Source organism: Pieris rapae, chromosome 14 (assembly GCF_905147795.1).
Source record: "Pieris rapae chromosome 14, ilPieRapa1.1, whole genome shotgun sequence".
In the NCBI taxonomy this organism is placed as follows: Eukaryota; Metazoa; Arthropoda; class Insecta; order Lepidoptera; family Pieridae; genus Pieris; species Pieris rapae.
The window spans coordinates 10155919-10170174 of record NC_059522.1 but is presented as its reverse complement, the minus strand read 5'-3'; the positions used below and the strand labels follow the sequence as shown (position 1 = coordinate 10170174).

Here is a 14256-nt window from a genome sequence, read left to right as displayed (position 1 = left end):
ATTATAAATTAATGCATACGTTTACGTTACGTCTTACTGAACTCAAAAATAAAATTAAAAAATTAGAAAATCACAGCCAAATAATTAACATATCAACTTTTCTCCCCACTCTTTCTTTTGGTTGAAGGTCATTTGGGTTGTTATTACCGATTATTATCGTGCAATGTACATAAGTATTCATGCGTAGATGGATCTGAAGTATTGCTCTACTCTGTGCTTAGCAGTCCGTATTCGCATCGGCGGGGCTCACAGCGGAGTCACTCGCGAGAGCTACGCGCGTTCGCTACGAGTCGCTACGTCGTAGTCAACACGTATGTCCGAGAATTATTACGCGCCGATTCGACTACGACACGTTCAAATTCGTGACTGGTATTTGTGTGCGTGATGTGTATTTAATAGTGTGGAATTTCTCTAAGGTGGGTGAATTAATGTGTTATCTGTGTAGTTCAGATTTAAATGTCAAGGACACAGATATTGATCAAACATTCGTTCTACGAATTGTCTATGCTCTTTTGTCTTCATGATTACGACCTTGACGTGCGAATTCTTATATGAACGATATATACCTACGGTTGTCCTTTTTAATGATAAGATGTAATACGCGACAAAGGAATAGTATCCAAAGTGGGGTTGGAATAATTTATAAGGAAAGGTGCCACCTTGCGTTAGGAGCTTCATGAATATGAAATGTTCGCAACTGGAATTTTAAAATATTTCTGAGATCAGTCCATTACTAACCTATTAGATTAATAAAGTTTCTCTAGTTTGAAGGGAAATTGAAATAATTTTTTGTTTATAAATTATGTACATCAATAGGATCTAATATATAAGAAGATGTGTTAAATAGCTCCTACCTGACTGAAGTCGGCGTAAACCGAGATTTTCAGGCGGTGTGTCTGATAACATAATATAATATATTAACAATGCAGGTTAAGACGAATTTAAAACATTTTTTAACAAAAAAAAAATTAGACTTCTCGGATGAAAGGTCTATAATTTAATGATTACTCGAAAGCGTATCAATTACAAATTGGCAGAACTCACTCAAAATAGACAATACAAGGCTATTGGAGGTTTTTGTTCTGATTTCACTTCTGTATTTGACATATTAATTAACATCTCAATTCAGATTTCTGCCGATTTCTGCCACTTTTCATAGATGTTTTTAATATTCCCGGTGAACTCATTTGGCAAAACGCCAACTATACGTAAATTAACTGATGTAAGGTATTTAGATACAAGAAAATCATAAAAGTAATCGTTTTTCAAAGATTTTGCTTACGGATTTGAGGCGTACAACCAATCAACTGAAGAACACTTGGATTTTCATTTCATAAAAAGATCTTGGATATAAAATGGTCATAGTTTGTGGTCCTATTTATCTTAATTTGCATTGAGATCGGTTGGGGTGCAGAGAACCTAAAAGGGCGCTACTGACTGAAGCAGTGAGCACTGCTATTCCATTATATACGTTTTATAATACGTTCAATGCACGGGAAACCCTCACTTACTTACTTACTTAACTTACAAAAACCCTTTTCTTGAATTTCTGAAATTTGTTACGTTTATAGAAGAGTTTTATGGAACAACAAGTGTGTACAAAAAACTGTAGACATGTTACACAAATAATAACATTTGTTGTAAGAATTAAAGGTTTAAATTCACGTTAAACGTATTTTGGAATTTGCTTTCGTGTTAAGTGCCGTCGAGTCGGCGTTTGAATGAAAATTGAAAAAGTTTTCTCCCAAAGACATAACAACCATTGTAAGAACATTTTCAGCTTCGGCGAGAGAAAGTAAGATTATGATTAAAATTCTTGTGAAGAATTAAAGTTATTTACTTATATTGTATAGCAATTCTAACCTAACCCCGAGATCGTACGTTCTTACCCTGGAGCATCATACCAGTAAACAGCATGATACCAGAACGTCTATGGTCCAAATCTACGATGAATGCCACTTACTGGTCTGTAAAGAAAAACCCTCATTTTCTTCCTTCTGTTATTCCGTTAGCATAAAGTTACCTGCCTCGTATGTTATTTAATTATTTTTAACGACAAAATTTGAATTGCTGTACACGACTTTTTACAATCTTTTACAACAGTTCTCTGAATATTATTACTCCGCACTTTATCACATAAAATTCAATCTTAAAAATAGCATATCAAACGTCAAAAACACATGTCCCGTCCTTCATATTCTGAACTTAGGTACCATTCGCTTATTGACGCGAAAAAGGTTGTTTAAAAGGTATACATCCTGCGTATTCAATGCCGAAATAAACAAGTTTTTTTTGCTTCACAGACGCGATGGTAGGGCGAAGCTTTAAATTTTCTGGAAACAATTTTTCGCGAGGATGAATTTTGTACGTGCTCCTGTAGATACAGGGAACGTTTCGTTGATAACGCGTTCCTATGCAGCTTATATTGGGGGACTAGATTCAATAGTAAAAACTTATTTAACTTAAATTTAATACTGGCTACTATTATTTAGTTATGAGAACTTTTTTTTAAGTCTATTACAAAAAGGACTGATATATCTGCGTTTGTTTTATTAATTTTTATATCAGGTAATATTCCCTTCTAATCTGCCATTGCCTAATAGACATTGTTTTGGTTTTTATTTATAACTAGATAGATTTTACTAATTACACCCATCTATATATAACAAGTTGATCGATGCTTGTTAATGTTTGCTTTAAACGAGCATAGTTTATGAGGAATTTGAGTTTAATAAGAACCAACATTTACATGTCTTAATACACACCTACACAAATGGCATTATTAGTACATATCAGTTGTAGTTTCATAAAAAAGTGTATTTTTACAATATTATAAACGGCAGGTTTTTAAAGAAAAATAAAGTTGGCGAATCATCCCAACATAATTACCAAGATAGTCAGTGATGAAACAATTATATGCGTTTGAAAATCGAACCCGGGCTAATTTGCCTGATAAATAACTCAATCGAAATTGCTTTGTCGAAACTGCCAAATACGGAATATTGCCTTTGATTAGAGGATTATTTGCTGAATACTCGATTATCTGAAATCGTAATTTATCACGCTTAATGAGGCACGGCCATTGTTAAACGTTTGTCGTTTTAAGGGATCAAAAGACGTTTGCGCTCCTCAAATCGTTTGGGAATTATTACTTAACTTTGGGTGACAAAAAAAAATAGCTCGAATTGCTTAGGCAGATTTTTTATAATACGAGCTGTATTGTAAAACTGTATGCTGATTTTTATAATAAGTAAATATAATAAATAATAATAATTTATAATAAGCCTGTATCTGACAACGCCTACGATTATTTGAGACTGGTTTGGACGACATGCCTTAATATAATTATGAGCCTCATAGAAAACCTAAAATCCAAAAACGGTTTTATTACAACTTGTAAATTAATTTATTTTACTTTAGTTGTATAGAATTTATGGGTCAGTTTTATTGTTCACGAAGAAGAACATTTCATAAGTACAGATCTTTTTACCTTTTTATTACTTCATTTTAATAGTTAAACTCAGTACACGCCCACAGCGACAACAACTGTAATCATTAATAAACAGGTGATAGAATTTATGAACAGGTCATATGGACGTGACCTTTGAGAAGTTAATAACCCTTAGTTTAAGACGTTCAGCTTGTTTATCGTATAACGTTATAATTATTTCTAGTTTATTGGTCTTTTTGCTTTCTGTTTATTTTAATTAGCCACGGTAATGCAAAATTTCAATATATGTTCAGTTTTGATTCTAATTTACCTTTTAATTTAGATAGACCCATTGTCATAAACGTTACGGATGACATACATAGCATGGTTAAGTCTCATGAATTTAAACTTTAGTTTTATCGCCTAGAGATTCAACGATTTCGGTTCAATGCACGCCTAATTGCCTTCAGGCTTGGCCTTTTTTCGGTAACTAATCAAAAATTGAATAGTACATATTTCAATTAATGTATTGTGATATTCAAAACAATATAATTAAAGTCCCTTTTTTATATTCAGACTTATTAAACGTTTTTCGAGATTAGTCTACTCCGCGATAACCATTGAATTCGCTTCCCGTATTCAAACGATTCCTGCTTTAGTATTTCATTTTGTATTTCTATTTTGAGGAGAAAATTTTGCTGAATAAATAAAACTTATAAGGAGATGCAAATATCAGATAGCTACTTACATTACGCGGAACTGAGCACTTCTCGCCAATTGAAACACGTACTGCTCACTAAATTGTTCCTGACAACCCGCATCTTTCATGGAGATAAAAAGATATCTCATTGCACCGAACACTAAACACTAAAACGTCTACTTTACATAGGAGCAGTTTATTTATTAAAAATCTGCCATCTCATACGACACACGGAGCAGTAAGTTTTGTTTTGTGTTTAGAATATAAAAACACGTGGTCAATAGTGTCTCTCTTTACCCACGGAGTTATTATATTCCAATATAAATGACACTAGAAAATTTGTAATAATATGAATATTATATCCAATAATAATATTAATATCTATGTATATAGATATAATATAGAAATATATAGGTTATTCGTTATTATTTTTTCTTTGAGATAGACAATTTTTTTTGGTTTAATCAGAAGCATCGTTACATTCTTAGTTTCTTCACGTTAGGACCCCTGTCGGCATTTGGCATTTAACATAAAGGCAATTCATACAACTATTTAATTAATAGTTAAAACACTTGTGAAATATCTGAATTTTATTGATAAAGTTATATTAAGACACGTATATTATTATTGTACGGTAAATAATAATTTTACAAATAAATGAAATATTATTAATGAAGTATAATATTTCATTTATTTGTAGATTAAATATAAGTAGATTTATAACAAAGCATTGTAGTAACTTATTATTTGATATATAAATAGATTCAAGCTCTATTACGTAAATGAATTCGATGAATTAGATTAGGTATGTAACGATGACATGATGTCCCGACAATTGTGTGTTAACTAGGTCACAATGTATACTAATTTATCACTTTACAATGAACTCTGAATGTACGTGCTAGAGTCAGAATAACATCCATTGCTTACATATTACTAGATATATTAAAAACAATGAAATTTCCTACTTAAAATACGATTACTATATATTTCTTAGCTGTTGATTGATTTGCATGTTTGTGATAGATAACAATAAAAGGCGCGACATTTAACAAAATTTCCTCTTCATTCTTTGACAACATTAACAATGAACTATCCGTTGCATTGAAAACAATGATATAGAATTTAAAACAAATAAACGCAGTGTAATGAAAGGGTGGGCTTGGGGTGTAATATCAGGGGAGCGGGCGGGCCCAATCGATAAGCACCCCTGTTGGGCCTAAGGCACCCCTGACACCACGGTACAGTGCAGCTCAAAGGAATTGCAACCCTCTACCGTCCAAGATAAACTGGGTCGGCCTGTCCTATGATATAACAATTGTTGACAACGAACCTAATGCAATTCAACATTCAACTGTGCTGATGCATTACTTTAAATCGGATAGCGGTTCTTGGGAAATCAGGGTTTAGCATTAAACATTTGTCTTGAAATTGCGAATACACATTTTTTTATGATTATGAAAGAAATGGCACTAGAAACTAATGCGTGTGCTTTAAATATAGTTTCGTAATAATTTGTTTTTCTAATAGACCAGGTGATGAACCTCTGTGCCTGACATACGCCGTCGACTTCTCTAAGACATGTCGGCATAAAGTCCAGTGTTTCTGCCGGAAATTGAACCACGTGGATACCTACGCCAATACAATTTTAAAAATATGCTTACCCATTTTACTGAAAAGCCAGTCATTCACTACACAACCAGTTATAACATACCGCAAAGTAAACAAATCTAATTTATCGAAATAAAATTTTTAGTTTAATAAAATTTGATAAAGATGATCAATATTTTTACTCGGCCGATCGTCACATGTTTTACTTAGTAATTGTTGATATTTACTCGGGTTATGTTAGACGCATTTTTATTTTTATTTATACCTTTTTGGTAATAATATTTGTCAATAGTTATGATCTCAATTTATAATTTTATGGTGAGTGCTTTGTGCGTTTTTGTGAACTATTGAGAAGCGATGTATCATTATTATCCAAATCCTTACGACTGATAATATTGTGTACCTGTCTTCTTGGTAAGGAGACATTTTACCAAGGTGTGCACTCAAGACTTATTATTTTAATGTATGATTGTGTATTGACTACCACCAAACTGTTATTTGTCATACACTGATTATTCCTTGATTGCATTTGCGGTGAAGGCATAATTAATTGTTAACCCGGGCAAATCAAGTAGTTATAAAAAAGGGTAAAACAAAATAAATGCCAAATGGTGATTGTTTCAAACAGAGTCTCTATTATTTAGATTTTATAGTAATAATTATACATTAGTAGTAATGATGTAAAGGTATTATAGCTACTTATACATAATAACAACAATAACTTAGCTATTTCCACATAACTCGGTGGCTATGGGCTCGATTGCTGACGAAACAATAATTGTTTCATATAGGCAGACGAAGGTAAGGATGAAGAACAGCCTAGTTGCTTTAAAAAAGGTCGATAAAATCGAATAAAGAAGTCTAATGCAAATAATATTACAGACATGACGCGTACGATGAAGTCAAATTGTAACGGAAAGTTTATTTCCTAAAAGTCTAGACTAATTTCCGAATCATGAATTTTATTTTCAGTCCTTTGGCATTCAATATGATAAGAATATAATGATGTAAAGATCTGGTACGATACACGTAAATAAGCATAGGATAGTGAAAGATCTTTTTAGCTTTGATTGGCTCTTTGCTGAAGTTTTTAAATAGCTTAAATAATCTTAGTGTACGACACTACGTACTATTTGCACCAAACTATAACATTTCTTATACAGATGTTTAATGAATTAAATATTTAAGAGAATTTCATAAGATACTCGTCAAGATATGGCCATGGTCTGAGCTCACAGTATGCAAAGCTCCTATTCGCAATTTCCCAATTGATGCAAACGATTTGATGATAACTGTATAAACAACTTTACTGGCTTTAAATACGAGTAGGTATATTCTGCGCCACTTGTGGAGAGATTTAAACAGTACATTGAGCTAGATCAATAATTTCAGGATTTTTATAATGTCCTTCAGGAGGGATGAATATATCTTCTGAATTTGCTTCTCCAAATGGAATGGAAATTAAAGTACTCCTGCTTTAATTATTATTACTATACTTCGTATGCGTGTAAAAGCAAGAAAAAATGTTTTGTGCTTGATATTTTAGTTGAATAGTTTCTTATTGTTTGTGTACTCATCCGATTTGTCTTTCACTTTACTAGGTTTTGATCAAGGTATTTAGGTAACCTATGAGCATAATATTACTCGACTTAACTTAGAAAATCCTTATATTTCGTCAGTCAGTTATTTAAGTCATTCACTTTGTTCTATTGTTAGACTTAGTATGGCCGTTGTATTGAGCTGGTTACATGGAATCAGTTGATGCACTCACGCATAGGAGCTCATGCACTGAGAGGTCACAATAGGCATTGTGTGACGTCTGGCTTATCTCGTATTCACTCGGACATACTTGTTCCGGACTGATAAAGTTCCATACGATACCTGACCGTCTACCTTCTCATGTGTTATGATAAACTAAAAATATTGTTTAACAGTTATCGTGTGTTCTCTAATTTAGAATCAATATGATGTATAATAGTTACCCTTTTGACCAATCCGTGCCACGAAGAAAACAAATAAATTACAAATTTACACACAAACCGTGTGATTACATACTTGATTATAAACCACTTAAATATGATATAAACATTCCGTTTCCTATATTTTGTAGTTACAATGGCGAACAAAGGAAAGCAGTTTATAATTAAAACAATTGGATCTTTTGAATAATCTATCAAGTGTTGTGTAATTTAAAGTATGTTATGCGTATCGAGATAGAGGCGTAATCTCGAAAGATAAAATCACCAGAGTTTAGTGGTCGAAGGGTGATAACGGAACTATAGTTTACCTCGAACACGTTATATAGTATGTGTACTCGTAAAGTGTCCCGTGTTCACCAAGAGCTCTCCGCAATAATAGAAAATGTTGCCGAAGCCAAGAAAATGACGGACATTGAGTATAATGTTATATTCGGATTTGAAGATGTCGATTGCTTTGCATCTGGATTTTATAAAGTACAAATCAGAGGAAAACTACATGGTTTTAAAGTTAACCAGAGAATAATAATAAAATGGCATCACAGTATTACAGATCGGGCGTGCTTCAGAGAGGCTTATAAAAGAGAATACATATTTTACAATATAGTTACACCAGTTTATTTGAATATTCAACGGTCTCTTATTTGCAATGAAGGCTTAAAATACAAGTTTCCCAACTGTATACTATCATCAATAGAGTATAACAAGGAAGTGATAGTGTTGCATAACGTTGAAGGTTATAAGATTTTTGATAGATTCCAAACAATTGATTTCGAGCATGTCTTGTTGGTCATAAAAAATCTAGCAAAATTACATGCATTTTCGTTTATTACATCGAAACTGTATCCAGATAAATTTGAGGAGTTTAAACAGCAATTAAACAAAGACGTCCAATATTCAGAGATACGGAAAATACCGAAATCGTTGATTTATTACTTTAATGCGTCTCTCTCTGTTATATCAAATGAAAAATACAAGGATAAATTGAGGAATATTTCTCGGCGGATTGCTTTCATACTTAATAAATACTCGGCTCCCACCACAAAATACAATGTGATTTACCACGCGGATTGTTGGCACAATAACATATTTTTTAAATATAGGGTAAGTTATTATTTCGTTTACGAGACTTCACTTTTTACAAAGTAAACACAAAAGGTCTTTAACGTCAGAATCTTCTAAAGCATTCACATAATTCATTTCAGGCAAGCAGACCAGTCGAGGCTATCTTAGTCGACTACCAATTAGTTCGCTTTGCATCACCTGTCACAGATATCTCTTATTTTTTCTACATGTGTACCGACTTCCGTTTCCTCTCAAACTACTACGACCAGCTCTTAGACATTTATTACGGGACCTGTTCAGCTGTATTACGAGAATGTAATATCGACATCGAAGATGTCTATCCCAGAGCAGTATTTGAAGAACAATTGAAGGAGCATTCTCAATTTGGTTTAGTCGAAGCCCTGATCTCTATGAAAATTATAACAGCGGAATCAGAGGAAGCGCAAAAAATGACGGAAATAAAACATCAGGTCACTAATGATGTCCAAATAGAGGACTACGAGATTCAAAACCAAGATATTTTTGTAAATAGAGTGAATGGAATAGTGAATTTCTTCTTTAAAAGAAATTATTCACTAAATGATACCCAGCATTCATAAAATATTTATAAGCTAAGATTACAATTGTTAAAATATTAAGCATAAGTTGTTACTTTGGAAGTCATTCATTGTTGTTGTCTAAAAAACTTACAACCAATTTCTGGGACGAAATAAATTACTCAGTTATTAATTGTCGCCATAAAGATTTTCTCTTCGGGCATAATTGTCTCCGCGGAAAATTATAACGTGGGTATAGGTAGACATTATTTAAGATTCTTTGTCGCTTTAATATTTCCAAGCTGTTACTCACTGGAATTCTCTGAAATTGTTTGGCTGGTAATTGTATTTTATGTTTCCTAAGATATTTTCTTGAAGATTCTTAGATGAGAAATAGCGTTTATTTTAAAAACTGTTTTTGTAATTTAAAAATTCCAATTATTTATTACTTATGTCCACATGAAGTCCTACTTTAGTTCTGTATCGAGTATAACATGGAAAGCTCAGCATGGAAGTAGGTGGCTTTGTATAGAATCTCGATTTTGTAGTTGACTGACTCAAAACCGAAACTCTTCTGTAAACTAAAGCCTACCAAAGTACATAATATGTACGACGGAACATAATTGCTCATGGCGTGTACTTGCCTCCTCAAGCCATTAATAGTGAATTTTCCCGCACCCGTGTCAATATCGGCATGCTACCGGCTATGTACTAAATAAACCAGGTACACAATTCAATGGTACCACCGAGAACATTCGATGTTATTGAACATCTCTGTTGTTGTCTTAGTTTCTTTTTTATCGTTATTTGAAACTCAATGATATTGTTATTCTATTGTATAGTATTGAAGACTACGGAATCAACCATACCTACTTAGGGTTCCAATTTAGATAGACTTAAAGTGAGATCTTAATTGAAGTAAAGTTGAAACTAAAGTCAAACTTTATTGCATTGTACTTTACAGATGACATGTTATAATGTTATACTAAAAGGACCTTGGTGAGGCAGAGCACTATTGCATGCTTTATTTTTTTATTCTATTTAAAATCTTAGTAGATAATTCTTTTAATTTAAGATAGAAAAAAACAGAAATTTTCCGGTTGTTTACTGTATATTATTATTGGGGAGGTCATTGGCCCTGATTAATGTATTTTTATCTGGGTGCAGGTAAAACCAGTTGGTTTTTACGAAAAAGTCTTAATGAGTAAACTTTTTAGGGCAAAACAAGCCAACCCAATGAAATGTATCACTGGTTCAATTATATATTAAAGAATTACACAATTTGAGTGCACAAGCGTGGCTTATATACCTACGTACGACTTACCATAACTATTGAATATATAATAGTAAGGACAAAAGCAACATTAAGTAAATCCACGAATGTTGCAACTATTTTTATCCAACAAGATATAAATCTTTTTTTACAATTGCAAACCCAACGAGGTGTCAGGTTCATTGTAGTTTTGAAGTCACTTAATGGTCGATGAAGGTTTCGTTACTTGAGCCGTGAAATTAAATGCGCATGAACCCCTTGATCAGGGGATAAACACGTAATTTTATTGTTATTCTAAGCCTGATTTAAGTTTTAACTATGCCAATCGTAGATTTACCTAAAATATTTGAATTATTCATTTAATTGGTTCAGTCATCACAATTATTAATGATAATATTGACAAAACTTAGACTACTATTCATATTTTATTCACCCCAGCCTCTTAAGAACTTGTCGTGTTCAAACGGAAAAAGTAATTCTAATGTAAACGCATGCCTGCTATCCATAATTCTCAATTCTCATGAAAATAAGTCGCTTGGTACTGGTCTGTGCACAGAACAGTTTTCAAACGTGTAACATCAACAGATAATGACAGCTCATAGTTGTAGAAGTAGGGTTAAGTGTTCCGTTAACCCTTTCAGTCGCGAAACAAAGGGACGCCATAAAGTCGTTCGTGTTTTGCTTTTCCGGCAAACGGGCTCTTAACGCGCCTAACATTCTCCGCTTAATTGTTTTTAGCACCTCTTATTAAAACACGATGTGCATTTTTTCTTTGTTCACCAAAATACTTTAATTTACCCTTATATACAACTTCAGTTATTACTTACAGGAAGTATTAGAAGGTCGTATAATCAAAGCTTATTAAAAAAACAATAATATAACAATTCGACAGAAAAATCTGATTTTCAGATATAAGAATTGTATGATATATAAGTAAAATCATATTAACTTCTTACCTACGTAATTAGGTCTATCCCGTTTTAGCGATTAACATAAATCGTTATAAAATTTAATAAAATGCTAATGCAATCTACGAGTCACACTCATCACTCTATATCATTTTTCGTCGTTTACACCCAAAATGACAAAATATATCGTCCATTGTAAGGAAGAGGAAATATAAAATGGATAAACTGTAGGGCGGAGTGGCTAAAGGGATGTAGAGGTAAAACCTCCTACGGCACTGTCGCGCCGGGTCGAATCTAATTTTTCCCCAGCTAATGTCGGCCCGCTCTTCGTACAAGGATGAGTGGGCGCGAAAATTGTTACTTGAGATACACTGATAGCCAGTGGAATGACTTTATTTAGAAAACACTGTCTGATAGTTTGTTTGTGGTAATCATAATTTGTAATTAACTATGTTACTACACCGTAATTTGTAATTAACTACACCCTCGAGCTTTATACTTGCATTGCGCAGAAAATAACTTGTACTTTTACTTTTGTTGGTTCAGTTCTGCTATTACGCGTTAAAGATTTATGTTTATTTTAAATGCAATATGCATGCTCATCAAATGTTGTTTTTGACGCTACGTAATTGTACCTACCATAATTTATTTATGAACAAATTAATCGTGACTAAAATTCATTAGTTTTATTCGGTCAGTACTTCATTAGTTCTCCCTTTCGTACAGTAGTGAGTGCATTGAATCATTGATTGGAGTGGTCGCACTGTGCGGTCGGACGTTTGATAAATAATTGAAATATTACAGTACTAGACTGTACGTAGTTGAAAACTATCACAAAAAGCCATTTTATAATTATATATGGTTCGTTCGCAAAAATTGGTGTCTGCATTTTCATTCTTTCCAAAAGAAATTTGTTTTTTTTTTATATATTATAACGTTAAAAATAGCATTTCATATACGAATTTTTCTACTTATTTCTCATATTATATGTCTCCTATATGTGTGAAATGTTTATTTTAATCAATATAGCAAGTGGGCCGGTTTGTGTTGAGATTAAGCCCTTGTTGAAGAGCCCATCATTATTTCAAATCACGTTTGGGGTTGGCGCCAGATTCGTTATTGATTTGTGAATTCTATGAACCTTAATATTATGTTTATTGGTTTGGGCTAAAGTATGACACATACATAGCTTTGAAAAAAAAGTGAAGCTATCCGCATCCTATCCTACTGTTTCAACAGTTAAACATTAACACACTATTTGTATGTAATCATAGTGATTAAATAAATTTAAAGGCAAATAAATGAATATTTTAATGGTTAAATTCATTCTTTATTAATTAGGGCAATAAATTCTACTAAATAATAAGCTCATCTAAAATGCAAATTGTACAATGCTAGAAACAAATAGCAATGTCGAAAATCCGTGTATACGACAAAATAAAACAGCCAACATAAAGAAAATAGAAAACTTTCTGAAATGTATAGAATTAACGCCGCAAGCAGTTTTGAGGGTGGACTCTAATTAAATTTCTGTAAATACGCTTCCATGGTCGCTTTTTATTTTAATTTCTGTTCGTATTTGTCGACTGCATTAAATAAGACTAAACACTCGGCCATGACGAAATGAATACGTACTTACTGAGTTAAGTTAATGGGAAATATGTATCTAGAGATTTAGTAGCCTAATTATTTAGAAATAAAAAATGTAACTGGGCATATTGATAGACAAGACCAATGCTTCTAATTTTTTCTAACGAGTTTTATGAAATCATATTTCAGTTTCAATATTATTTTCTTTTCATCCTTAAATTTCCTAGCAGGTAAAGGTATGATAAATAACACACATTCTCACAGGAAAGATTTGAAATCGTATTTAGTCCCAAAAAAGAGAAATAACATACTCAAAAAACATCTTTCCCATTGAAACTGTAAGTCCAAAGCGATTTCTTCGTACATTTTATGGTTAATTCATTATCTAATTTCGGCTGAGTGGTTTTGAAACCAAATCTTTTGTAATATTAAATGAAGCTTTGGGCTCTTTGCGTCGCATTTAAGAGATTATTTTGTTTTATAATTTATTAATTATGGGCGTCTTTAGAATCTTAAGGTACGTGTATGACAAAGGAAGTTGTTATTTTATTTCATATAAAACGTATTCAAAATTAAAATATTTCTACATTGCAAGGTTAAAAGCTATTTAAAAGTATTATTCCCAACGTTGAAGCATTCTATAGCCTGGCAATGAAACGTTAAGACCAAATTGATCTTATTCTATCACACTAAATCCCATAGAGTTGAAAATTAAACTGCAATCGTTCGTTTAATTTTCCTTCTGGATATAATTTAATGTGCGGGCAAGAGAGAAATCCATAAAATCTAATGGGGAAATTCCACAGCGCGAGGCTTTTCAGATTTATATTGGCTATATTAAACGACGATGTTTTTTCATTCTTATCATAATGACCACTGACGCATTCCATTACTGGTTTCATTAATGGAAAATGAACGACGATTCATCATTGTGGTTTTGTTAAGGTCATTTTTTCATAATTGTTGTTATAAATACGTCCTAACTGTTAGAAGTATTTTCTCGATTTGTGATAAATCGATAACCGCATAAAGGCCGTTTAGTGTAGGAGATAGTGTAATTAGTGTAGAATATCATTTTATATAGAAGGTAATCTATAATTTGGTAAGTGTAGCATGAGTAAATTTGTTAATTAGATATATAATAATTCGCCGGCCTTCTTTGTGCAG

General features: G+C 32.5%; 2 protein-coding genes across 9 annotated transcripts in view; both read left to right on the top strand.

Moving 5' to 3' along the window:
• Positions 1-247: 247 nt before the first annotated feature.
• Positions 248-14256, top strand: part of LOC110992367 (kazrin) — a 52761-nt gene continuing 38752 nt past the window's right edge. For all 8 annotated transcript variants that reach the window (XM_022258150.2, XM_022258151.2, XM_022258149.2 and 5 more), the window contains exon 1: positions 248-416. The gene's annotated coding sequence lies outside the window, so the exon portion shown is untranslated. The remainder of the gene's footprint in view (positions 417-14256) is intronic.
• On the top strand, positions 8006-10401 carry LOC110992369. The gene is made up of 2 exons (XM_022258156.2): positions 8006-8821; positions 8923-10401. Exons 1-2 carry the CDS (start codon positions 8048-8050, stop codon positions 9379-9381), a joined length of 1233 nt encoding a protein of 410 aa, XP_022113848.2. The 5' UTR covers positions 8006-8047; the 3' UTR covers positions 9382-10401.